The sequence below is a fragment of the Molossus molossus genome, unplaced genomic scaffold (genome assembly GCF_014108415.1).
Source record: "Molossus molossus isolate mMolMol1 unplaced genomic scaffold, mMolMol1.p scaffold_m16_p_14, whole genome shotgun sequence".
In the NCBI taxonomy this organism is placed as follows: Eukaryota; Metazoa; Chordata; class Mammalia; order Chiroptera; family Molossidae; genus Molossus; species Molossus molossus.
The window spans coordinates 12,115,026-12,141,823 of NW_023425349.1; the positions used below are offsets into that span (position 1 = coordinate 12,115,026).

A 26,798-nucleotide genomic window follows, 5' to 3' on the forward strand; every position below is an offset into this window, starting at 1 on the left:
GTTTTCAGGGGACGCCCATTTGTCCCAAGTTTATCCTGTCATTTTACAAGTACTTGTGTCCCGATGCATTTCCCACTAGAGGCTGCTAGCAAGCACGGTGCAGCCCAAGTCCTCCTGCTTGCTCTGATTAACCTGATACATTGCCTTTGGAAGGAGACTCTAGGACAGGGGAAGCAAGTCTGTGGCACACATGTATCATCTGTCCTTGTTTTCACCCATGGCAGACATCGCTAGGCAATTACAGCACTCTCTGTCACTGAGTCTGATGAGGTTTCAGAATTCAGATGCTTGAGGTTGGCACTTAACGTGAACATCTATATGTCATTCTTGCTCTGGGACCTGGAGAAAGGCGAGGCATGGGTGTAGCCCAAGAAGGGAACCTGCTGCCTTTCCCTTCTGAAGACGGTTCCAGCTGACTCAGGGCCAAGAGAAGGCACCACTCAGAGTGCAGTCAGTCCAGCTCGGTCCAGAACTCATCCGGTGAATAACATGTACCCGGCCCTGTTCTGGGGGCTGATGCTAACGGGCAGTTCAGGCCTGATCCCTGGCCTTAGGGAACTCGAATCGTTCCTTTGATTTTTGTTCCCGAGGCCCCAGCAGCAACCATGTAGTTGATGGCCAGTCAAGCCCTACCAGGGTCGGCCAGTACCCACTCTGCCTTGAGCCTCCCCCAGGGTCTGTTCCTTGCTTGGATCACGTGATCATAGCATGTTGCAGTTCAGACATGTCTCCACTAGCCTGTTAGAGCAGCCTGGGAAAGTACAGGCCATCAAGACTATTTATTTAAATACAAAAGGGGAAAACACACACACGCACTCACACAAAAAAATTGTAAGCACTTTTTGTAAAACCAATGTCTGTTTTGTTACCTACCTTTCATGTCGTGCTTTGTAAATGTCTTATTTGTGTAATAAATAAAGTTAATGCAAGTAGAAGTGCTGGCACTTACCTCCAGGCCGCGGTGCGATTCCATTTCTTTCCTGCGCTCTGGTCAAGGGCTCAGGCCCCTGAACCGCAGTGCAGTCCCTTCTGGGAAATTGGCAGTTTCCCGGTCAGAACACTGAGCGTCCTGAAGGCACGACGGTGGGTTTCTTCCCTAATCTCAGCGCTGTGGGAAATCCGGCTGTTGTCCTCTGTCCCGGGGCTGAGCATGACTGCAGCCGACTCTGCCCCGAGGAGCTCTCCGTCTGGCAAATGCTGCGAGCAGACCATCCCACCAGCATGTCGTGGGGGTCCAGGGGGTCTGATCAGATTAGAAGTTCTCCGAATAGCTGCAAATGAGGAGGTGTTGGGGGCCAGGAGGGAGGTGCAGAGGAGCCTGTTTGGAGGATGGGGGGAGATTTGATAGGGTAACGCGAAGGGAGCCAGGGCTCGGACTTTGGCAGGAGTCTGGGTCTCGTGTGGGCCTCGCTGTTCCACCACCACATAGTTGGGGACTGAGCGAGAGCACCTTTCTGCTGGCTGCCGACTTTTTTTTAAAGCAGCAGAACAGTTTGTTCAAGCCCAAGATCGGAGGAGAGGAGGGGAGTCGCCCTGTCTGGTGCAGAGGCTCCCCAGCACCCTCCCTCCTGCCCAGCGCAGTGGCCCTGCGCAGTCCCTGTAACTTCAGCTCAGGGTGCACGTGGTCGGCACCCCGGCAGGGCCCCCTCTTTATCTATTAGTTGTTGCACTCCATCCCTGACCCCATCTCTCCTCCCACCCCCTCCACTCTTCCAATCCATTTCTCAAATGTCGATCTAGATATATGTGTATCTTTGAAAATAGTTTAATTTCATTTTAGTTTTGTGTGTGTATGTATTTACATGGATGAATATTACTTCTGTTTTCAAAACCCAATTTGGAACCCCCCAGTGGAGCTCAGCCCTATCATTCTACCAAGGTGACTGTTGCCTCAGAGAGAGGTGCCACCCCATGACCCCTCCCTGGTGCAGCTGCGTGGGCACAGGCCTCCCTCACTCCTGGCTCTGCCCCAGCATGCCACCTCTGGCTGCCTAGTCTGAGGGCCAGTTTCCCGGCTCTGCAGACCTCGACAGGACCCTCTTCGGCCTGCCTCCTGGGCAGCTCTTGGTGAGCCAGAGGACCAGTGGGGGAGGGGTACCTGCAAAATCGATCAGCCTCTGAGGAGGGACAGTTTACAAAGATCCAGGATGCTCGTGGCCCCAGCGTGGCCCTAGAACATGTCATGTCTTCCTCTTCTGCCTTTCAGCTGGCACCTGATCTCTGGGGAGCGATTTTCGGGAATAATAACTCTGCACACTAACAAACTCTTCTTTGAAGCAAGCACACATTGAACACCTGCTAAGTGCCAGCTCCCGGTATTATCTCATGCAGTCCACACGGCTACCCTGTTTTCAGCATCATTCTACCCATTTACAGATGACAAAACAAGCCCAGAGAAGCGAAGTGATTTGCCCAAAATTACATGACACCTATGGTTGAGCTGGGATTTAAATCTAGGTGTGTACAATGCCGAAGCTACGTTTGTTCTGTGGCCACACACTGCTTCTGGGCTGAAGGTATGAGGCTTAAATGGGGTAGCTGCCCAGAGGAGAGGAAGTCCCTGGGTAATCATTGCTGGGCCTGCGTCTGGGCACAGTATCCCACGGTACTGCCTGCGAGACCGACTGGCAAGGCAGGCAACTTCGTACAGTAAAAAGAATCCGGACTTTGTCCTCAGAAGGACTCGGAATCAAATACTGTGTGACCTAGGGTAAGTCACCGAATCTCTCTGAACCTCAGATTCCCTCCCTTGCAAGACCGTTGTGAGGAACAGAGATAATAAACACACACCGCCTGCATGCACTAGCCTTTACTCCTGCGGCAAAGGCCAGGTTCTAGAACTGCAGCCTGCCCCCAAGGCCAGCCGGGGCCGCGGAGCAGAGGGAAACCTCTGGCGGAGGCAGCTGCTCAGCTCACAGCTTGGGCCTGTGGCCCACGAATTCGTCCCAGCCCTTCCGACACGTCCGGAGGATCCACTCATGCTCGTCATCGTCTGCAAGGGAAGAGGAAGAGCTGGTCATGCCTGGGGCTCACTGGGCCTTCCCTGCCTTGGGGGACCCCCAGGTGGGGTCTTGGGACGTGGGTGAATTCCAGGACAGAGGGGTGGCCTTGGTGGCCAGTGTCTGCCTGTGAGTGCCTGGTCTGGGGGAATTGAACACAAAAGGGCTTACAGCTGGTGGATGCTGCCGATGCGGGCAGGCGAGGCGTTGTCCGGCCAGTCTGAGCAGGGCAGCCTGACAGGTACTCAGAGGGCAGCCCGCTCCGGCCTCTGCCAGTCTGACGTCCACAAACAGCACCCCCAGGATGGCCCAGGCCTCGCTGGCAGTGCCGGGAGCCAGGGCCTTCAGATCTTAGTTTTCTTTCTGGGTTTTCCATTCTGGACCCAGGGGGCTGACACCCTGTGTCTACTCAGATCCTTTCAGCGGGGAATGGAGAGGATCTGGTGTTCATCCCTACGTACATTGATCTCCCTTAACTTAATCCTCATGACCAGATGACAGCACCAACCCCTCTATTCTGCAGATGGACAGACAGGCTCAGAGAGGTCAAGTCACTTGTCCACAGCCACAGTGTTAGTGTGCAGACTCCAGCCTAGGGTTGTTTGACTACAAGGCCTGGGCTGTTTTTTAAACCCGAGAAAGCCGAGTGAGACACGTTCTTCAGTCCATAGTCCACCACTGGCGTCTCTCTTCCAGGCCCCTCCGCAGACTCCCGTTATTTTCATTTTCCCCCTTTATCCCCCACACCCACACCCAGCCCCTCCCCAACCACGACAGAGACTAATGGCGGGATATATACCCCTAAAAATGCATGCAGCTCTGTAAAATATGTACTGTTGTTTTGTGTGCAAATGTGGTTTTAATTTACACAAATGGCATTGTGCTGTGGATCTCATTGTCTTATTTTTTTCACTCAACAGTACATTTTCAAGATCTAGTCTTATAGCTGCACAGACATCTAGTTCTTTGCTTCTGGTGTTTATGCTGTTGAGTCAGCCCTGACTCCTGGCGACCCTATGGATGAGTGATGTCCACAGCGTCCTGTCCTCAACAGCCCTGCTCAGCCTGTGGACTGAGCTCCTTCTATGGAGCCAATCCATTTCGTATTTGGTCTTCTTTTCCTGCTGCCTTCTGTTTCCCCAGCGTTGTTGTCTTTTCCAAAGAATCTGCCTTCTCCTGATGTGCCTGACACAGGACAGCTTCAGGTTGTCGCGTTTGCTTCCAGTGACATTTCAGGCTTAATTTGCGTTGGGTCCCACTGTTCATCTTTCTGGCGGGCCAGGTACCCGCAGTGTCCCCTACACTATTATATTTCAAATGAACCAATTTTTTCTCCTATCACCCTTCTTCATGGTCCATCTTTTGCTTCTGTATATGGTAATTGGAAATATAGGGGGTGGATGATCTTACTTAGCCTTGGTCTCTAATGACACTCATTTGCTCTTGGTGATCTTTCTCAATTCTTCCATTGTATAGCTTTAAAAGCAAACAAACAAACTGCTGCCTAGTATCCCACTGTGGGCTTCCATCACATTTTACTATCCATCCTCCCACGGTGGACATGCAGGTTGTCCCAGCCTCCATCACCAGGAATGATGCTAGGACAATGTTCTTGGGCCATCCCTTTGTGGATATGTGGGAGAACTCTCTGGGGTTATATTCCCCCAGTGGGTCTTGGAATTATACAGGTGCTTCGTTCACCAGACTCCCGGCTAAGCCTTGGTAGCACCATGCTGTCTGCTTGCTGTCCCTCCCTCATTCCTGCCTCCCCTGTGCCTTGCCTGGGGACAGAGAGAATGAGCCCAAACCCCTACCCTCAAGCAGTTCTCAGGGGTACAGCACTGCGGGAGCTCCTGCCTCTGCCTACCCATCCTCCTTGAGTGACCTACGGGCGGGAGCTGGAGAACAAGGGGGCTCCCTGAGAGCTGGAGGGGACCACCCTCCGAATCAGACCCCTGCCCACCTCCCTCTTCTGTGAAAGCACCAGGCCCAAGATCAGGGAGATGGAGGCACACTGACAGCCTACTGTGTGCTTCATGCTTTACAAACACCGGATCTCACTGAGTCGGCGGTCACCCAGTAGGGCAGGGGAGAGCACCCCAAGCCTTCTCCCATGTCTGCATTCACTGGAATTCAGACTCCCCAGCCTGACTTCCCACCTCATAGCTGAAGTGGTGGTGCCGGCAGGCGGGGCTGCCCCCGCCTCCACTATTTCTTCCTATGTGACCTAAGGAAAAAGGCTGGCTGCCTGGCAGGCTTGGAAGACTACCCTGAGCAGCTCGTGGGCCTCAATTTCCCCTGGGGTGGCTGCCTGGGAATCTGAGTGCGGCTGCCAGCCCCGGGGTGGGTGGGGTGGAGAGCGCGGCACACAAGGAGTTAAGCGCTGGTGAAGCCCACTTTTGCCACCACACCACAAGCAGCCCGTTGGTAATTACAGTTCTGAAGTCTCCAGGCTATTCGAATCAGTGCAGCTGCAACCTCTTCAGTGGTAACCCCTGAAACCAGACAAACCCCGGCGTATTGTGCTGAACCAGTCCTCGGCCCCTCCCTGATCATTACAAATTGACAGCAATGGACTTAACAGCCCTCTTCACTACCCCTTTCACTCTCTACCTGGATGCACAGCCACCAATTTGAATCACAGATGCCTCCCCTCCCGGCAGCTGCGCGCCAGCCCTCCCTCCGCCTCCCCTGGCCCACGGAGGCTCGGGGCCCTGCCCGCCGGGTGAGGCATCCCAAGTACGTTTCATCAATATTTAAAATGGAATTAAACCTGCCGCTTTGATTAAGGCCTCCCAGATCCCGGGAGTTGTGATTACTATTCTGCAAATCGTGATTGTTGGAATATGTTAATATGATTGTCTGAGAACATCTTCACCTTCTCAGATAATTTCTCCCCTTTTTGGCGGGAGAGGGGGGTGAGGAGGGGGAAAATGATGGGAAAAAACACCCCACAAACTCTTTAATCAATTGTAAATTATTACCCTGGGCACAATTGCTGGTGGTTCACAGGGGAGGGGGAGGGACACTTCTGGTTTGCTGCATTTCTCTTGAAAAGTTTGGGCCCCCTTGGCCCAGTAACTCTACCCTGGGACGCTACCCTCAGGGACTAATCTATTTTCTCAGTACTCTTTAGAATCAAGGAAACTGAAATAACCTACATGTCTAAAATCAGAGAGTGATTTACTTTGTCATATATTCATTCATTTAGCAAATTATTTCTAAACACCGGCTACGTGCTATGCACTGAGCTAAATTTGGGGGGTGGGACATTGGGAGCCACGTGAGGGGATATTTAGCAGCTATTGAAAGAATCTGGTTATGAAGTCTGTCTCTCAACATAGGAGAAATATGTTGGATAGGATAAACCAAAAAAGGTGGGAAGAGGCAGGAAACAAAATTACATAGTATAACCCATGTAAAAATTGTGCACAGAAGGAAAATTAAAAATAATAACCTGAATGTGAATAATGGTCCCTCTGAGCAGCGGGACAAGAGAGAGTCTTCTACTTTGGGTATTTCCCAAGCCTCTTATTAAAGTGTGTCGACAATAGAAAAAATAAAAATAATTACTGGCTTTGCCCCTACCCTCCAATTTAATGCCTTGGTAATTTCATGCATTTTAGTAATTGAAATAAAATATTTGTAGGTTCCTGGAAATACCAATAGGGTCCTTGAACTCCTAAACAGTAAAAAGACCCAGCATAAAAATGTTGGTAAAAATGCATGAAAATTGGAGAGTAGGCAAATCTCCTGTGTAGAAGAATTCCAGGTAATTTATGTGAATAAGATGCCCTCAAGGAGACGGACAGAACTCCCCACTTGGTAAGTGTGGGCTGCATTGCGACTTCCTCCCAAAGGGGACAACACAGAAAGGGAGTAAAAGTGACTTCACAGTGAGGAGACCTGACCAGCACATCTCAAGCAGGTGCTAAAGGCCAGCATCAACAGTGATCGGTCTGTGGGTAGTGTGTCGCCTTGACATGATGTGATGGAAATGGCACTTTATCTCTGTTGTCCAAAGGCTTGACTCAGGCATTTTCAAGTTTAGGTCTGTCTGCCTTGGGGGCAGAAAGATTCCTTGAGTCTCCTGAAGCTTTGGAAGACCTTGTTGCCACCTGCACACCCACCTCCTACCCCCACCCCAGGGAATCTCACCCAGCCTTAGGAGAACTGGGCATCTTATAGAGAAGAAAAGGAACTTGCTGCAAGAGAGACCCCAAATCTGACCATGGGCTCCCCTCTGGGAAGCCTCCCCTGAAAAGGCTCCCCATGCCCTGGCCTGGACTTCAAGGCCCTCCACATCTTCCTGCTTCCTAGCCTGCTCTCCTCCCCCTCACCTCACACTGTGAAGTGTAGCCGCTCTGAGGGGTTGCACTCGCCCCGGGTGCATGCTCACTAGTGCCTCTGGGCCTCTGTACATGCTGCTCCTCGAAGGGGAACATGCTTTCTTCCAGGACCTGGTTCCCGCGCAGGCCCTCTCAGGGCGCAAGGAAGGCGCCCAGGGCACCTGCCGTTTCTGGGCCTTGGTGTGTACGGAAGTGAAGAAAGACCTAAACAACAGTATAGCCATTGTGGTATATTTGAAACATACATTTGACAAATTAATGCCTTTAGCATCAGCGACCAGATGTAATATAAGTGTGTTATTCCAGTATTTCTTTCAAAGCAGTCTAAATCCACAGGCACTGGAGGCGGTGTGGTCAGGAAAGGGGTGGGCATTCACAGTTGTCTGATGAACATGATTTCCTTTCAGTCCCGTCACAGTCCGAACTTAAGGACCCTCATGAATGTGTGTGGCTGGGGCCTGTGCCCTCCTGGCTGTTCTCTGCCCCCATGGCCCCTGCTTGGATGTCACCGTCCCTGACCCAGGCCAAGGGCATGGTGTCGGTCACAGTCGCCGCCCCTGGCCTGGAGCAGCCATAGCTGATTCACTCCAGGTCTTCAGGCCCCAGCACAGGTCTGGCATTTAAAAAGTACTTAATACATGATGAATGAATGAACAAAGTAATGTCAATTTGGGGACATAAAAGTAATAGGCTTACCCTGTGGGATTTGCACAAAGGGGGAAGAATTTCTTCCCCTCCCTCAGCAAACGGGCTCCTGAGGGCAAAGCACATGCCAAGTGCAGGGCCGCGGCTGCCAGCTGCTCTTTCCTTTTCTGTCTTGAGGCCATGGACTGAGCAGCCCCACCGCACCGAGAGGACGGGCTGTCTGGGCTCATGCCTGGGCGCCAACCACACTCAGAAGGCTCAAAGCCCGGTGGGCCTGCGGCCTGCCTCACAGTGAGGGTGGGAGGGGCAGGCCTGCACAGGCCACCGAGGGGCCCAGGTCACCGAGGATGTCATTAGTGCAGCCTGCAGGTCCGCGAACTGGTGGCAAAGAAGAGAGTCTGAAAATGTCGTGACAGATGCAAGGCAATATTAGCCCCTAGAGGGTTGGCAGGGAGGCAGTGTGGTATGATGGTTACAGCACAGGCTACAGAGCTCAGCTGGCCGCCACTAGCCCGGAGCACCTCTCTAGGTCTCTTCCTCACCTGCGAAGGTGCCTGTCTAGAAGGTTTCTGGTGAAGAGCAAGGGAGATCATTTCTTAAAAAGTGCTTGGTGTGCAGGAAATGCCCCAAACCAAAAGAAAAGACAGAAGTTGTCTCTGCAAGGTGGGACATCAGGACACGTGGGACAGCACAGCACAGACTGGGAGTTCTGGGTCCTACTGAGCCCTGCCGCCAACTTCCTGGTGATCTTGGACAAACCACTCTCCCTCTCTGAGCTGGGCTCCCAATCCGTATGGCGGTTTTAACCAGACCTCCCGCAGAGGGCAGAGTGAGGACTGGCCAGGGTGAATGGCACTAGGAGGGCACCCAGAAAGTGGGAGCTAGGGTTATCATTTTGACGGGTCTTTAATTCCCAAACTGGATGCCTTCAGGGTGAGATCTTGAGGGACTCACTCAGAGAACCCCGGGACTTCTGGTTCCCTGCAGGGGTGGAGGAGGAGCCTGGGAGGAGGAGGCCTTTGCAGGATCATCTTCACCATAAGGATAGAGCAGCAGCTCAGCTAATGGTTTTTGTTCAAAGCAAGGTGGGCAGGCTGGGGCAGGCAAGCCCAGAGAGGGCAAACGGTCAGATTCGAGTCACTGGGGCCCACAAGCTGATTCTGCTACCTCTTGGCGTACCTGTGAGCCAAGCACACCTGCGGTCCCCAGCGCTGGGCAGCTCCCACCCTGCGGTGGAGGGTGGGGATGGGAAAGGGAGGAGACCTGGATGAAACAAGGCGTCTGAGCTTTGGAAGAAGGGCAGAGCTCACTCTGGCCAAGCACCTAGGAGGGGCCCAGCTCCATGGGCAGAGGGTCATGCCCGTCCTCTCAGTGAGTGAGATGGGGTTATGCCCATTCAAGATGAGGAAACCGAGGCTTAGAGGGGTGGGACAATTCACCCACCTCATTGCAGAAGGGAGGGCTCAGGGCGCTGGTGTGAAATTCACACTCAGTGAGTCTGTGTGCACACGGGCACAAATGGGCATGTTTCCCAATGGGGAACGTGTGTGAGAACCTCAGCGTGAGTGTGTGCAAGTGTGAATAGGTGTGTGCTGTGAGTACACAAGCAGCTGTGTCTGAGGTGAACGGAGCAAGTGCACGCATGGGAATGGCCAGTGTGCGTGTGACACGTGCTGTGTGGCCGGCCGGGGCAGAGTGTGTGTGACTAGATGCTGAGGGAGAAGGCACATCAACCCACAGGGATGGCTCAGTGCTCCTCCAAAATGCCAGGCAGGACAGGCTCTGGGGAAGGAGGCTCTGGCGTGAGGCTGCGCCGCTGTCCTGGGGTCAAGGCCTCTGTGTGAACCGTGGCTGCAGACCAGGGTGGGAGGTGCATGGCACACCCAGCACCCCAGCTTGTGCACAGATGCCCATCCCCAAAGGCTACACCCTCTGTGCAAATGCAGGGCTGCGTGAGCTGGTGGGGCAAAGTCAGGCCCTGAGCGGAACCAGGGCCTGAAGTGAAGGTGGCCACACCCTGGCATCCTCCTCACCGCTCCTGACAAGAAAGCAGCTTTGAACTTTGCTGGCAGTGGTGGTGGCCAGAAGCCAAGGCCACAGCATCACCAATATTGACTGAGGGTTGTTGCCCAGGCACAGCCTGCCACCGGGAAGGATGGGGCCTGGGACTGCTCTTGTGTTTCCCTGTAAAGAAGCATCTTCTGGGCAGGGCAGGTGGAGGGCTTGTGGTGGAGGGTGGCTTAGCCCAGGATGCTTTACCCTCTGGAAACTAGAGGTGCAGGGCCCAGCACCCACAAGCTTTTCAAGGCCTGTGCAAATGTAAGAGGCTTGGAAAAATGACTGGCTCTAAAATAAAAAGAGAATCTGTAAAGCTGAAATTAATAAATGTTATGATTAATGCATTCAGGCTTAATTATTAAATTTAGAAATCAAAACAATTTTATTACACTTGAAACCAATTTGTAGATTTGGTTTCCTCATTTTGCAAGAATTCTCCAGTGTGCACATGGCCCTTCAGAAATCACAGCCAACTGTTAGTCTGGTAGTCAAACACTTTACCAAGCAAAGTTTAAAAAACACTTTCAGAGTGCCAACAGCAAAAACAGTATTTAATGTGGCAGGGTGGAGATGTTTTGTTTTAATATGTTGAAACAACTGGGGTGAGGCTTCCAAAGTCAGACCTAGGGCTGGATCAGGACTTTGGTTGGGGAGGGGTGAGTCGGGGCAAGGACTATGGCTACCAGGTAGCAGGGAGCACGTACGTGCCCCGTTGCCATGCACCTGGCATGCATGATCTTGTGCAATTCTCGTCACCACCTCTGTCACAGGCACAGCTGGTGTTTCAGGTGGGAATGTGAGGTCCTCCAGTTGGTGGGTAAAGGGAAAAGTGTCCATCTCATACTGAGCCTTGGGAATCTCTTAGGAAGTCCCCATGCTGGGGAAGGTCATCTCATTGAGTCCACACAGTCAGTGTTCTGACATTGTGGGAGCATTATTTCTGCAATGAGGTCCAGATGCAGAGCACGTTGATAAAAAACACATATCCTTAAATACAAGGTGCTCACGTGACAGGAGGCACAGCGAGCCGGAGACCGCCTGATTCACGTCTCCACATACTCACTGCAGAGCAAGTGTGCGCTGAATGGGGGGAGGAGGCCAAATCACCAACACCAGCACCATGACTGCTATTCTGCTTGCCTCCCCAATGCCCACTTTTATTTTCAAGCACTGTTAATTGAGTCTGCATGCCCTAAACACGTTCATGATACCTATCCACTGTATACGGGCAGTTCTGGGGAGCAATGTACCGAGGCCAAGGTCACTAGGTTGGCCTGACCTCTGCTCCCTTTTGTCCCTGCCTTCCAGCTGGGTGTGGAAGGGACAGGCCTGGCAGCTGGGACCTCTGCTTCCTGCTGGCAGAGGCTGAGGGCTGAGGGAAGGCTGGGCCAGTGAGACACTGGGGGCTCAGTGAAGGTCTGTGTCTGGGGGGATTTTAGGTGAATAAGAAATGAGGAGGATGACATCCAGGACAATGCTGAGGGCTGGACAGAAAGATCAGGACCCGCAGGCCTCCAGTCCAGTCTTAGAATTGGCATCAAAAGCAGGAGGGAGGTCAGAGGGCAGCTTGCAAAGGTGACCCTGGCTCCTCCCTTTGGGGCATGGAGTTAAGGAAGACCCTGCTTCTCCACTCCCACGGGTGTAGACAGTGGCGGTTGTGATCGCTGACGTGCACTGAGCTCCTCATGGACCAGGCATGGCTCCTTCTGTGCCCTGCATCATCTCGGTGATGCTCACCACAACCCTGGGAGGAAGGTCCTCGCTCTGCCCCCATTTTTCAGATGAGGAAACCAATGCTCAGAGAAGTTGAGAGACTCGCTCAAGGTCATGCAGCTGGCCAATGGCAGCGCTGGGATTTGGCGGCAGATCTGGCTGTCCCTAAAGCCCGCCCCCAACCCTGCCTGCCTCTCCTGCCTGAGGTCTGGCAGGCTCTCCGCCAACGCTGAGGAAGAGCGGTGTGGCTTCTGCCCCTGCTGGCCTTGCATTCACTCCTGTGAGAGGAGACAAAACAGCACTGCCGTGCTGGCCCCGGACTCCAGCCGGAAGGGGAAGCTGTGTCCTTTGGATGCCTCCAGGAGGCTGCAGTGCGGGGAGGGGACGGGCGCTTACCAGAATCTGATGGGCACAGCTGGAAGGGGAATTTCCAGGAGGGCAAGGGGCAATTCCTGCGGGTCAGGTAGGGAGAGGCGGCAAGCTGGGCAGGCGGTTATTCCTGGAGCAAAGACCCTGGCGGGGCTGATTCCACCCTCTGTAGGCAAAATTCTCTCCGTGGCTTCAAGCGTCCTTCTCTGGGGAGAAGGTCCATAGCTCTGCCCAGATTCTCAGAGAGGCCTGTGACTCAGACAGGACATGGCACATCTTGCTGGTTCAGAGCATGGCCTCTGGTGTCAGAGAGAGCTGGGTTCCAATTCCAATTCTTCCTCTTACTAGCTGCATCCGTCAGTGACTGACTTACTTTCTGAACCTCAGCTTCCCCTCGGTTTGAGGGCTACTGACACATTCCTCAAAGGACTGGGAAGGGATGGAGTCCCTGGCACCGTGGAGGCGTCCAGCACTCCCGTCTCCCTTTGTGCCCCTTTGGCTTGACGCCAATGCCCACGTGTGCTGTCGGGATGTGTGATCTGTGCAGGCATTTTATTTGGCAGTTCCAAGTGTGATATTATCCCCCACAAAGCCTTCATTATGGCGCTGCTAACAAAACCACAGATAAGGCGGGCTGCTCCTGCCTGCCAGCCTGCAGGTGATTATAACATTCGGGTAAATTGCCTTTTGTCTTGCTGAGAGATGACTGCGGGAGGGACCGTGCGGGAAACTCGCTCGGCCATTTTTTCGGAACCCACAAGGGACACCTCGCGGACAGACAGCCTGGGTTTGCAGAAGGAGGCCTGGCTGGCAGTGGGAAGGCGGGGTCCAGCCCCACTGCCCTCAGACGGGCTGTGTAGGGACAGGCAGGTGTTTTGTCCTCTCTGGTCTCTGGTTTCTCCCCTATTAGGTGAAGGCTTTGGCTTCAAGACTAAAGGAGTCTGGGTGTGTTGGTGGCACTGAAAGACTTGTTCTTTGGCCAGATTTTGAGCAACACGGTAAGTAGGCAGAGGACTCTCAAGAGAAAAACACCTCACTGCATCCTCACAGTCCTGGGGTAACTGTGCATCTCTGGGGTACCAGGAAGGCCTGGCTTTGATCTTTCACTAGTAAACTCCAGCTTTTCATTCAGACCCAGCTAAATGTCCTCCTGACCTCAGTCAGCTACACCTGGTGCCAAGTCCAGCTCTGCCACGTGTCACCTGTGTGACTTCACCTCGCCTCTGTTTCGTCATCTGTAAAGTGTGGATATTCCAGTGGAACTGCTGGAATAAAGACCACTGTTTCACAGGTTGCTGTGAGGCCTACATGAAACAAAGCAAAATGAAATATGTCAAGTGCTCGAGTCAGTGCGTGCTGGTTGCTATTACTGTCCTGCTTGTCACCTGACGTAAACTATGGACACCTCTGTATATCAACAGATCCATTCCATCACAGCCATGTTAATGGCTGCGTTGTATGTTATTGTAAGAACATACCATCTGTTATTCAATCCGTTCCCCCCTGTTGAGCATTTGGGATGTTTCCAGTTTTCAACTGTTTAAATAATCCCAGAGAGACTTCAGAGAACCAAGTGCTCTTTCATTCCTAGGGGTTCACTGTCCAGGTGGGTGGGAGCAGAGAAACACCACTGTCTGGGAGCGCCAGGCCCCTGCCTCTGTGGACAGAGGATCCTGGAGCTGGCCTGGCGAAGGAAAATTCTGGAAGCAGGTGAGCTTGAGTGTGAATCCCACTTCCTGCCAAATCTCCTGGGGAAAGATCCTCAGTTTCCTCATCTGTCAAACAGGCACCAAGCCAATACCCCTCCTCCTCAGTTGTATGTCCTGTGCGTGGAAACCGCTCAGTCAAGGTCAACTCTCAGCACATCGTCATCTTCATCCTCATTCTTCATCTGTCCTCATCTGGTGGAACCAGAGTCCCCTCCCAAAGACAGCAAGTCACCCAGGCCAGGTCACTTTTTGGACCCCAATTCGCACCCTTTCTTCCCACTGTCCATTTAACTGAGCGCCCATTCAAATGAGGCTTGCAATCTTGATTTTAAATTGTCTGGAACCCACAGGTTCAAACGCAAAGGGGCCTTCTCTGCCAATAATCACTAGTGTGCGCTATCTTTAAGACGCCAAGGCCATTGTTTCTGATTGAAGGAAAGTTGGCGCTATTTTGAAGAGCAGCAGGATTAAGCGGTGGCGTTATCTCTTTAACCATCGGGAATTATCCGCCGTTTGAAAGATGTGTGAGCGCTAGGACATTTGCCAGATGTGCTTGATTCGACATTTCAGACAACAAAGGGGATAATGTTGGCGGGAATCTCAACGGCGTTTCTGATGATCAGGATATTCTTCGAGGATGGTACTGAGACCTTTCGAGAAAGAATTTCAGCTTTTACATAAACTAATTTGGGATGCTCACTCTCTGTCTTCCACAAAGCAAATTTAGTTCATTGTTAGTTGTATATGTTAAAATGGTTACGAGGGTTTTTTCCTTTGAATATTAATAATGTGCCTTTCAGCTGAGACACTCGCCGGGGGTGTCATTAATTGCAGGGAGAGAGTAAGGATTAGTGGTGTAGTTATTCTGTAATGATTTCTGCTAGTGACATCGGGGCAGCAACAGCTACACGGAGAGACATGCGTGCAAGCCGCCAAGGGCTCTGGCTTTCCCCCCCTGAGAGGAATGAATGGGGCAGGCAGGAGGGGGAGGGGTCCGAGTCCATCTCCCAATTTCCCATCAGATTAAAGGTAATTGTCCAAATACCTTCAGGTGCTTCCTTATTGGCCCATGGTGTGTAAAGGACCCTTTATCAAATGAGGCAGCCTCTCAGTTTTGGGAACTGTGGTGTTTTTGTCTTACGACTCAAAAATGGACGATTTTGTTCATTTAGGAACATCACTTCGGTCCCACTGGGTGCCAGGGACTGGGCTTGGTGGAGGAACAACTGTGAATGAGTCATGTCTAGGAGCAGAGATAGCTGAGGAAAAAATAAACTGCAAAACACAGCTGACAAGGAGAATAAGGACAGAGTTGGGGCCAAATTGGGTTCGACTCTGACTCTGTCACCAGCTGTGTGACCAGGAGCAAGTTATTAACCTATCTGAGTCCAGGTGCCATCACTGCCAACAGCCCACTTGGGTGGTAGAAAAAAAGCAGAGTGGATGAGCAGGTAAGGGCTTAGCAAGGGCCAGGCAAGGATCCCCCACGACGACCATTCCTTTCCCTGAGCTGCGGTCGCGAGCTGCTGATTTAAGACCTCTGCTGCCTAAGCTTTCAAGCTTTTTGAGGTGCAGAGACGTATACAGTCATGTGCTGTATAACAATGTTTCAGGCAGCCGTGGACCACACAGACGACTGTGGTCCCATAAGATTACAATGGAGCTGAAAAATTCCTACCGCTTAGTGACATCATAGCCCTTATGAGGTCAGAGCACAACACATTTGTGGTGACGCTGGTGTAAACAAAGTCACGGCGCTGCCAGTTGTACCAAAGCATAGCGCACACAATTATGTTTGGCACGCAAGTCTTGATAACGGTAATAACGACTATGTTACTGGTTTATGTATTCACTGTACTATACTTTATATCATTATTTTAAAGTGTACTCATACACCTCATGTTTACTGTGTCTCTTGGTTGTGGCCTAGGAGCAATAAGCTAGACCACACAGCAAAGGTGTGTGGTAGGTTAGACCATCTAGGGGTGTGTAAGTACACTCTGTGATGTTCGCACAATAATGAAATCATCTAACAACGCATTTCTCAGAGTGCATTCCCCATCGATAAGTGGCACATGACTCTAGTGGACTGTTTTTGTTACTCAAAATAATAAGTTGTTTATTATGTGCAAGGGGATGAATTTTGTATAATTTGTTGAAGAATATGAGGGACTTGTGGGTGGGTCCTCTGCCCACCTGCCTGCTTTCATGATCAGCTCTGAGTCATGGGGCCTGTGTGAGGTGTAGGGGACCCAGTGATGAATGAGACATAGTCACATAGTCCCTGCCCTCAAGAAGCTCCCTCTCTAGGGGGCAGTCAGGAAGATAAAACTACTTCTACTGCCACAGGCTAAGTGAGGCCTGTGGGGCACAGAGCAGACACCTAACCCCGTGGAGCAGTGGAGGGGATGAGGAAGGGAGGGGCAGGTTGGTTAGGGAAGGCTGCCTAGAACTATGGCCTACCAATGGCTGGTCCTGACCTTCAAAGCGCTGTGAAATCAATTTTGTAGACAGCAAGTAGCATTTTAAAAAATTAAACAGAAAATGTCATAGTACATCACACGTAGAAAGAATACATGCATATGTATGCAGGTGTTTATGTGTGTACTAGATCATGATCTAAACCTTTCCTGCTACCAGCCGGCGTCCAAAGGTCTGAGAGACACATTCCCAGGGAATTCTTGCCTGCCTGGATCCCCAAAGCCCAGCACAATGTCGGCACTCAAAGACATTTTGATGAGTGGGGATGGATTTAAATCTCCCTGCACTCCAGCAAGCAGGTACCACCCTCCCCAGTTAAGCAAGGGATTCTTGCAAACCCAGGTCTAGCAAACCCAGACTGTTGAGCATGCTTGCAGTTTGCAGCTTTGCAGGCCTAAAGCCAGCTTCCCTGCCTGTGAGTAGAGGCCAGAGCAAGATGGGGCGGAGCTGAGGCAGTTCAGAGGGGCTCCAAAGGCAACCCTTCTTGGTGCCCCAGCCCCTGACAGACCTTGACCACCCAGGTGGCATGTGCTTCAGGCCGCTGTGTTTACTCTGGGATGGCCTCAGTCACCCGCCTCAGGCCTGCATGGCCAGCATCCTGTGCCTTCGGAGTGCCAACAGGAAGCACTGTTTATAGGCACAGGCCGGAATACAGGGGAGAAGGGGCCCTGGGGAAAACAAGATGGACAGAAGCCGGAATCAGCCCTTGGCAGGGTGAATCAGGGTAATGACTAGGTGGCCACGCACGGAGACTCCCTTTTAGTGGTTTTTCAGAACACTCCGAACTTCATCTGTCCTATAATATCAGGACCAAAATACCCTTTGGCTACCTTTCTCCTCCATCATAGACTCTTAAGGTTGGAAGGACCCTAGAAATTATCCAGCCCAATGCCCTCATTTTACAGATGAAGAGAAAGGGGCCCAGAGAGGGAAGGCACTGATCCAGGGCCAGCCAGGAGGCAGCCTGAGAGCAGCGTACAGGACCTCAAACCCAGGTCTCCATGCCACCACCAGGGGTCTGGGGTCCTTTAGATGTCCCTCTCGACATCCTGCCAGAAAAATCTCCTATCTCATTTACCCTCCTTTGGCCCCTTCTCTGTATGTAACTACAGAAATCTTTCTAAAGGACAAATCAGTTACTACTCTACTTGCCCGAAACCTTCCCTCAGCCCTCACTGCCCTCAAATGCAAAGACACCACAGTCTTTCCTACTGCCCTGAGGCTTCCCACCTCTCGGGCTCCCTCCCCTGCTCTTCTTCCCTGGCGTATTGCTATCTCACCTCCTGGACTGCCTGCCGCCCCCAGATGTGCAGGGTTCTCTCCCCTCTCCAATCCTTCCACATGCGGTTCCCTCTGCCTTTAACACCCTTCCCGCCCCTGCTGCGCTTGTCTGCTCTTAGGCTGCACAGTAAATCTCACTTGTTCCAGGAAACCCCCCTCGCCTGCTGGCGTCCTGGGTTAGGTATCGCTGCCAGGTTGTCTTGCAGCAACTTGATGCTGTTCAGATCCATTTTACTGCCAGTTTCTCCTGCTCCCTGACAGAAGGTGCTATGATATTGCTATCACCTTCAAAGCCAGACCTAGTCAATAAGTATTTGTTGCCCTGGCCGGTTTGGCTCAGCAGTTAGAGCGCCGGCCTGCGGTCCAGAGAGACCCGGGTTCGGTTCCCGCTAAGGGCACGTACCTCGGTTGCAGTTTGTCCCCGGCCCTGGTTGGTGCGGGTGGCAGCCACTCGATGTGTCCCTTTCATGTCGATGTTTCCTTCTCTCTCTCTCTTCCTCTCCCTCCCTCCCACTCTATCTGTACAAAAAATGGAAAAATGTCCTCGGGTGAGGATAAAAAAAATAAATAAATATTTGTTGACCAGAAAAATTAGTGTCTGTCCTTTTCCAAACTTCCTAAGAATGGCCTTCCCTTCCCACGATGCATTTTAAAAACATTTCATTTTTTTAGAGCAGTTTTAGGTTCACAATAAAATTGAGATGAAGGTGCAGAGATTTCCCATACACCTCATGCCCTCACATATGCGCAGCCTCCAAGTGATCAACATCCCCCACCAGAGAGGTACATTGTTACAATTGATGAACCTATATTGGCAGATCACAATTATCCAAAGTCCATAGTTTACATTAGTGCTCACTCTTGGTGGTGTATATTCTGTGGGTTTGGACAAATACATAATGACATATATTATAATATTATAATCATTATAATATCATACAGAGTATTTTCACTGCCCTAAAAATCCCTGTGCTCTGTCTATTCATACTCACAATGCATTTTAAAGTTTATCAGCAAGTACAGCTTTTGCCCACAGGGTTGTGGGAACACAATTTCTGATTCCTCAGCCACACCATGCTTTTATGTGTCTGTGTCTTTGCACATGCTGTTCCCTCTGCCTGAAATGCCCTTCCACCACATTCCTGTTTATGAACTCCTTTCTCATCTTTAAGACCCATCACTTCTGGCACCATTTTTCTGACTGACACCCTCCATCTCAGCCAGGTGATTAGATCTCCCTCCTCAATCCTGCTTCGTCCTCCAGGCCTCCCCCTAGCAGGGCCCACATCACACTATATTGTGTCTGTCTCCCCCACTGGACTGTGACTCTCCTTGGGACCGGGATGTCCCCTCAGTGAAGTAAGACTGGAATACAGTTCAAACCTAAAAAGCTGAAAATGAGTCAGTTGCATTGTACCACAACTGAAGAACAATTATACTAACAAAGAATTCCAAGAATTCCATGGAACCCCAGTTCTATAAAAATGCTCTCAACTAATTTATACAGTGGGGGAAAGGGGACTCTGTCTTACTATGTACATTTCCCCTGCAGGGGTGGGGCCCCTTCTTCTGCCAGGGGCCATTTGGATATTTACATCATTCATGGCCCATACAAATTCATCAACTTAAAAGCTAGCCTCCTTGCTTCTCCTGACTCTTCCTCCTGCTTCTTCCCTGCTCCCTGGGGCCCTGGGACGTGCCATCTTAGCTCTCTCCTTATATCCTTTCTCCTTTCTGTCCACTCAAAACCCATGGTTCAGACCTCCCACACACCCCTTCCTCTCAGCTCTTACGCTGAGACAGCTGAGCTTCTCCAATCCCGAATCTTCCACTGCCTACTGGTACTTTTCTTAGGGTCAGCCTCTTCCACCAAGACCATAAAAAAAAAATTAGCCTGCTATATTTGCTCAGGCTAATTTGGTGAGGCATGTGATGCTAGCTGGTATTGATTTCACAGGCCTCATACGGCCTGCGGGCTGGACATTGCCCACCCCTGCAGGGAAAGACTGCTCGCATCAGCCAGGAAAGGCCTTCTGGTCTACCTGGCAGTTGCTTTCTCATTACAGAGCAGAGTTTCTTGATCTGGGTCTTTGGAAGGACAATCAACTTCTTTAGATTATATGTGAAATGTGTGTGTGTGTGTGTGTGTGTACACATGCATGCTGTGTGTGTGCATGTGTATGCATTTTTCTAGGAAGAGGTCCATAGTTGTTTTTATTCCTAGTGGTCTGACTCTAGATAAGATAAAAGTTAGGAATCACTGTGTTAAAGGAAAATGCTCACGTCCTTATCTGTGTGCTGGCTTCCTGCTAGTCTGGTCACTGTCAGTCAGTCCTCAGTCTGATCAGCTTGTGCTCACTTACCAAGCTGAGGTTCTGGCACCTCCAAGGTAGTTCCCTGAATGACTGGCCTTCAGCTGTGCTGTCTCCTCTGCTGGAAAACCTCTCCCCGTGCCTTGTGGTCAGCTCTCATTATTCTTTGGGTCTCTGATGAGCTGACATTTCCTTCTTGAAACCCTCTGAGGTTCCAGTTCTGGATTAGATGCCCCATCTTTGTGCTCCCACAGAATTATTCCCACCTCTCTGGCCCCTCTTCCTGTCTAGGACCATGTTTTTCTCTTTCGTTGTGCTTATTCCATGATGTTATCCACTGTTCATAGGACTTGTCTGCTACCTGATAACTAGAAACTCCATGAAGGAAGGGGGTGTGTGTCTAGCTTTGCCATGTTTTGCTGCCCAAACCAAGCATAATGCCTAGCATACAGTAGGTGTTCATTAAACACGGGTTGGAGAGGGCATGCAGAAATAAGTACCTTAACCCTTTCGGTGCCATACTTATGTGCTGGCACAGTCAGGCTGCAGTGTCCTTTCCCGCCCTGTGACTGTGGACAGACTTGACAGTCATGAGCATTTCAGTTAGTGAAATATTCAGATAATCAGTTTTTGTCTTTCATCGGCAAAAGCTTCTTTCTCACCCAATGAATACTTGTTCACACACATGCACAACCTACATGTGAATGAGAGAGAAGACATGTGCCACAGGGTGTCAGAGTAAACATACCTGCATTTCGCAGAAAGCGATTCCTATAGTCCTTGACGACCCTCGTGTTCGGGTTGTAGAAGCCATCTCCACAGTCATAATAGCCAAAAGGGATTTTTCTAGGCGGGTCCATATTGGTGAGTTGAGAGATACCTTGAAAGGATATAATGGATAATTAACTCACCACCAAGGCCAAATTCAAACCCAGCCTCTGCTAAATCCTCTTTGGCTGGCTGCTCATGTGATATTGGCGCTGCTGGTGGACTGCCCCCCCCCCCCACCACCACCATTGAGGGCTTGGGGCAAAAGCAGCAGGAGCAGTGCCCTAGAGGGGGTCCTGAAAATGTCTCGGTGAGGGGGGTCTTGGGAACTGAAACCCCATCTTCTTTCTTTGACCATCCTCCATTTCTCCATTTCTAAGGACACCATGACCAGGGCACATTACTGGAGTGGGAGAGACCCTGAGGATGCCTCAGAGTTGGCCACGTGGGTAGAAGGCATGTAAGGAGAGGGGTGGCATTCAAGGTGTGGGCAGAGGCCAGAGCAGGTGCTTACATCTCATTTGGAAAGCCACGGAACCAGGCACATATGAGGTAGAACGGAAGGGAAGAAATGGGCAATGTCGGCAGGGACCAGGTAATGGAGAACCTTGACTCACCCCAATCACCATCAGAGCTGCCATTTATTGAGTGCGAATTACGTGTGTGTGTGTGTGTGTGTGTGTGCACGCGTGCGCATGCATGCGCATGTGTAGAAGGGTGTAGCTGGCAATCAGATTGTCCCTGTTCAGTTCCTCCTCTCCTTTGGGTTACTTCAGTAGGCCATGGCCCACTTATTTAAAACTGCCTTTTCTTTTTTCAGTTTTTTTTACATTAATTAATTTATTTTTGTTACATATGTTTCTCCTCCCCCCCTTCAGACACCCTCCTCCTGATCCTCCCCTCCCCCCAGCATTGCAGTCTAAAATGGCCTTTTGTCTCCCTCTCAGTTTGGCCGTGAAGGAGCCTGGGTACCTGTAGGCTTCAAGCCGTGGCACATCTCGGTGTAAAACCTCCGATCGTAGCTGTCACAATAATGCCAGTTCTTTCCATCATACTGCAGCCCGTCTGAGAAGGTGTATACGCCCTGGGAAACAAGGAGCACACAGGCAGGTCTGAGGAAGCCCTTCCTTAACCGAGAAGGACAGAAGTCAAGGGAAGAGGTGGCTTTCTCACTACCACAGAAAAGAAGCGATAACTGTCACAGCCACCATGGCTGTGATGAGGAGTAGGAATGGATACACAGTGCTGAAGTCGGTGCCTGGCACTCAAAATATGACTAAATGTGACCTTGGGCAGATGATCTACCCTCTCTAGTCCTTGGTTTCCTCATTTGTAAAATTAATATAATAATGGAACATATTTAATAGGGTGGATTCAATGAGAGTCAATGAAATAGTAGTTGCAAAGCATTTGGCACAGTGCCTGGCAAGTAGTAAGCACTCAATAGATGTTAAGTTATTATCATTCTTGGATTGTTATCATAGCTCAAAAGGTCGGAGCCATCAGTCACGGTCCTTTGTCCAAACACGTACATTTTGTTTTCGCTGCCTTAGTGCTAAAGGAAGCCCCCGGATGTAGACATCGCATTGGCTTGAGCATCAGGAAACATGGGTGGAAATTCCAATACTATTAACTCACTGTGTGACCTTGGGTAAGTCACATCCCCTTCCTGGGGCTTAGATTCTTCAAGATGTAAGACAAGGAGTGTTTCTTAATATTTTTTAGGTCATGAGCCAGCCCCCCACACACCTTTAGTGAAACTGATGAAAGTTATAGATCCTTTCCCCAGAGAAAAATATAGTCCCATATACACAGAAATTTTTCTGTATAAATCAGGAGCATTTACTGACACCCTGAATTGTATTCTTGACCCACAAATTCCAGGTTAAGAATCCTTGGATGAGATGACTTATCATGATAGTAGTAATGGTGGCAGTAAAGTAAGAGCTAACACCTACTGAGTGCGTACCGTGTGCCAGGTACCGAGCTAAGCACTCACGTATATACTGCCTCACTGCCTCATGGCCATCAGGAGGTGCCTGGTCCCATTGAGACAGGCTGAATAATGGTCCCCAAAGATGCCCACATCTTATCTCTGGAACCTGTGAATATGCTGACTATACATGGCAAAGGGAACTTTGCAGATGTGATTAAGTTAAGGATTTTGACATAGACAATAATGCTGGGGGTGGGGGGTGGGGCCGGGAGGGGGGTGTGGGGGGGGCGGGGGAGAAGGAGAAACATCTGTAACAAAAATAAATTAATAAAAAAAAAAGTTAAGGCCCTGGCCGGTTTGGCTCAGCGGTTGGAGCGTCGGCCTGCAGTCCAGAGAGGCCCGGGTTCGGTTCCCGCTAAGGGCACGTACCTCGGTAGCAGTTTGTCCCCGGCCCTGGTTGGTCGTGCAGGTGGCAGCCACTCGTTGTGTCCCTTCACATCAATGTTTCTCTCTCTCTCTCTCTTCCTCTCTCTCCCTCCCGCTCTATCTGAACAAAAAATGGAAAAATGTCCTCGGGTAAGGATAAAAAAAAAAAAAAAAAGTTAAGGATCTTGATGTGGTGAGATTATCCTGGATTATGGGGGGGCGGGGAGCAATGTGAACACCGGGTCCTTATAAGAGAGAGGAAGAGAGTCAGTGATAGAAGACGAGGTTGTGGCAAAAGCAGAGGGAGAGGAGATGTGATGATGGGAGTGGAGGTCAGAGTGATGGGTGGCCATGAGCCAAGGAATGCAGGGTTTCCAGCTTCCAGAAGATGGAAAGAGGCAAGAAAATGGATCCTCCCACAGAACCTCCAGAACAAATGCCACACTGCCTACCTATTTCAGACTTCGAACTCTCAGAACTGTAAGATAAATGATTTTGTTGTTTTAAGACACTGAATTTGTAGTAATTTGTAACAGCAGCAACAGGAAACTAATATAACTCTTGTCCCCAATTTATTAGACAAGGAGCATGAGTCTCAAAGGGGAAGTCATGGGCTCAAGGTCACACAGTTAGTGGCTTAACAGAATTCAAACTCAGCATGACCTCTCCGGGGGCCCTTCCGTGTCCAGAGGGAGAGACTCCAGAGCCCTGGCTGTCAAGAGAGGGAAGAAGAAGACCCCGATAGGGAAGGCAGGGTATTGTGTGTGTGTGTGTGGGGGGGGGGGGTCTCCTATCTGAGGCTTTCCGCTCTGCAGTCCCCCTCCCAGGCTAATCACCTTAACGGCCAATCCCTTTTCCCAAGTGGCATCGTATTGGCTCCCACTGGGGAAGTACAGAGTTCCTTGGCCATGAAACATGCCGTCCTTCATTTCCCCAACGTATCTTGTTTCAGTAGGGAGGATATATTCAGCATCGCCCTCCATCCTGTAAGGACAAAGGGAAATCACTGAGCCCTGCAGGCACTAGAGGATCTGAGCTAGTAGGCACAGGCAAGTGGCAACCTCACCCTCAGGGTCCCCAGACGTTATCATCTCAGCAATATTCTGCTCAAAACCAGAATTTTAATTTTGTTTCCCTTATAAGCTCAAAAATAAGAGGGGCTGATGAAGGGGGTCAGAGTTTGGTCTCTTCCTCCTCTCCCTCATAAAGAGGCTGTCTTGAAGTCCATGCCATCCCAGGGAACAGGCCCAGAGAGGGGAGGGATGTGCCCAAAGCCACACAGTGAAGCAGAAAATAGGGCCAAGTGTCCTGGCAGCTGGCTGTGTCTTTCCTGCTAAGACCAGCCCAACCCTGCCCATTACCCCACAAGTGGGATATTTGGAAAAGTATAAAATTTGGATGGCACACATGGGTCTGAATCTTACTTTACCATTTCCTAGAAAGTCTTAGAGACTTTCCTAGACCTTTCTGCTCGTCTGTTTTTCTTCCTTCATTTTCTTTCTTTTTTTCTAACAAATATCTACAATGCTCCTACTATATGCCATGATCTTGTTGAGTCAGGTCTGCTGGATACAAAGTGGACACAACAACGATCAAGGCAGATGCTGTTCCTGCCATTGGAGTGGGGCTCACAGTCTATTAAGGGACACAAATTAAGCAACTGCACAGAGTGTGATAAGTGCCATGCAGGGGGAAGACAGGCCCCTACAGGAGCACAGGGAAGGGATATTTCAGCCAGTTCACTAGGTGACCAGTTTCTTCATGTGTGAAAGTCTGAGATGAATGCCCAAGAATGTCTAACAGTTTTCCTAGTAAAGGGCCAGACATAAGTACTTAAGACATATGCTTTTATTCATTGCTTTATTCCTTCTCCATTCTTCTCTACTAGCTAGGAGTCACTGTTCCTAACTCTGAACTTCTTTAGGCTTTTGTTTGTACCTCTTTTGGATGCTTAGCACTTTCTGCCTTGCCTCGTAATTATATACCTCATCTCCCCTATTTAATCAAAGCATTTGAGAGGAAGGCCTTGGCACCCTCAGCTCTTAGAATAGTGTTTCTTCTTAAACAAATGCTCTGTAAACATTACCGAGTAAGAAATGAAGAAAACAGAAAGGTCGCCATGCCGGTTTGGCTCAGTGGTTAAAGTGTTGGCCTGCGGTCCAGAGAGACCTGGGTTCGGTTCCTACTAAGGGCATGTACCTTGGTTGCAGTTTGTCCTCGGCCCTGGTTGGGTCGTGCAGGTGGCAGCCATTCAATGTGTCCCTTTCCCATCGATGTTTCTCTCTCTGTCTCTCTCTTCCTCTCTCTCCCTCCCACTCTATCTGAACAAAAAAAATGGAAAAATGTCCTCAGGTGAGGATTAAAAAAGAAAGAAAACAGAAAGGCCAGTGAACTGATTGAATGGATGACAGATGCCACTGAGGCACAGGCCCAAAGCGGGAGAGCACTGTGGTTCAAGCACAAGTTATGAGCTGCAGACCTGGAGTCCAGGCCTGGCTCCTCCTCTCTGTGCCTGTATGGCCCTGGGAAAGTTCCTTTTCCAATCTGAGTCAGTTTCTCATCTGTAAAATAGGGATAATAACAACCCTCCCAGAGTTGTTGAGATAATTAAATGAGAGAATGGCTGGCATACACTAACAGCTCAAAAACAATTTTGCCTTTATTCTACAGCAAGACACAGAAGGAAAAAGAAATCTTCCTTCTTCCCTTTATCTCTGCTTGAGATCACATCATTTTTTTAAGGTTTAAATTTCCTTTAATTCTTGCCCTTGCACTTGGCTTGTGATCAGGAAACATAAGTTAATAAAACGTCTTTCTTTTCCTTCCTTCCTTCCTTCCTTCCTTCCTTCCTTCCTTCCTTCCTCCCTCCCTTCCTTCCTTCCCTCCTTCCTTCCTTCCTCTTCTTTCTCTTCTTTCCTTCCTTCCTTCTTTCTTTCTTCCTCTGTTTTTGCATGATTCATCCTGTCACATCATTTCTCAGCATACTTTCCATCTAAATCCTTCTCTGAGATTAGACCCCCTCTTTTATTACAGCAAATTGGACATCACTGTCCTTGTACAGACATCTCCAGGTCACCCCAAATGGAACTCATCCTCTTCTCTTCCAAAGCAGCCCCTCCTTAGAATTCCCCAACTCCGTGAATGGTATCAGAATCCTCCAGGTACAAAGCCTGGGGCTGGGCACTGGGCTGGGACTGGAAGCAGTCTCTGAGTAGGACCAGGGGCCAATCAGTTGCCAAGTCCTGGCAGTGAAATCCTCAAACTTTTACATTTTTCTCTTTCCTGCAGACCCACTGCCTCTGCCTCAGCCCAAGTATATATGGAATGAATGTATCTCAGCGCTGTAGCTTGAGCAAGTTACTTCACTTCTCTGGGTCTCATTGTACTGAACTGTAAAATGGGAATAAACAATTCTACCTGACATTGTTCTGAAAGTTAAAAGGGATTAAGTTTGTAAATGTGTCTGGTACAAGGTCCCTTTCAAAGGCAAAAGGACAGGTGTCTTTTCCCAGTCACAGATGTTCAAGACAAAGTGAATTAGATGAGGTCCTTACCTCCCGTCTACGTATTCCCCAATATATTTGCTTCCTGTGTACTCCATGCCGCCTGCCTCTAGCTTCCAGCCAGTGGGACGCCGGAGTCTCAGTGTTTCCCGCCTCACCATGACAACCAGGAGGGGTGGGCGGAGCCGACGCGGCCGCACAACTTCCAGGCATTGCGCACGCTCTGTGGCTCGCGGATGGGCAGAGCAG

General features: G+C 50.3%; 1 protein-coding gene across 1 annotated transcript; it reads right to left on the reverse strand.

Annotated features, from left to right (window-relative positions):
- Window positions 1-2,912: 2,912 nt before the first annotated feature.
- On the reverse strand, window positions 2,913-26,647 carry MORN5 (MORN repeat containing 5). The gene is made up of 5 exons (XM_036262088.1): window positions 26,601-26,647; window positions 23,883-24,030; window positions 21,657-21,768; window positions 20,665-20,796; window positions 2,913-2,992 (listed from the first exon to the last, which is right to left on the reverse strand). The coding sequence occupies exons 1-5, from the start codon at window positions 26,645-26,647 to the stop codon at window positions 2,913-2,915; spliced, it is 519 nt and encodes a 172-aa protein (XP_036117981.1).
- Between the last annotated feature and the right edge of the window lie 151 nt (window positions 26,648-26,798).

Coding starts and splice junctions, on each gene's coding strand:
- MORN5 (XM_036262088.1), bottom strand. CDS start 26,647: ATGGAGTACACAGGAAGCAAATATATTGGGGAATACGTAGACGGGAG. Junction 24,031..26,600: donor GGGGAATACGTAGACGGGAG/GTAAGGACCTCA, acceptor TTGTCCTTACAG/GATGGAGGGCGATGCTGAAT. Junction 21,769..23,882: donor AAAAGGGATTGGCCGTTAAG/GTGATTAGCCTG, acceptor CTTGTTTCCCAG/GGCGTATACACCTTCTCAGA.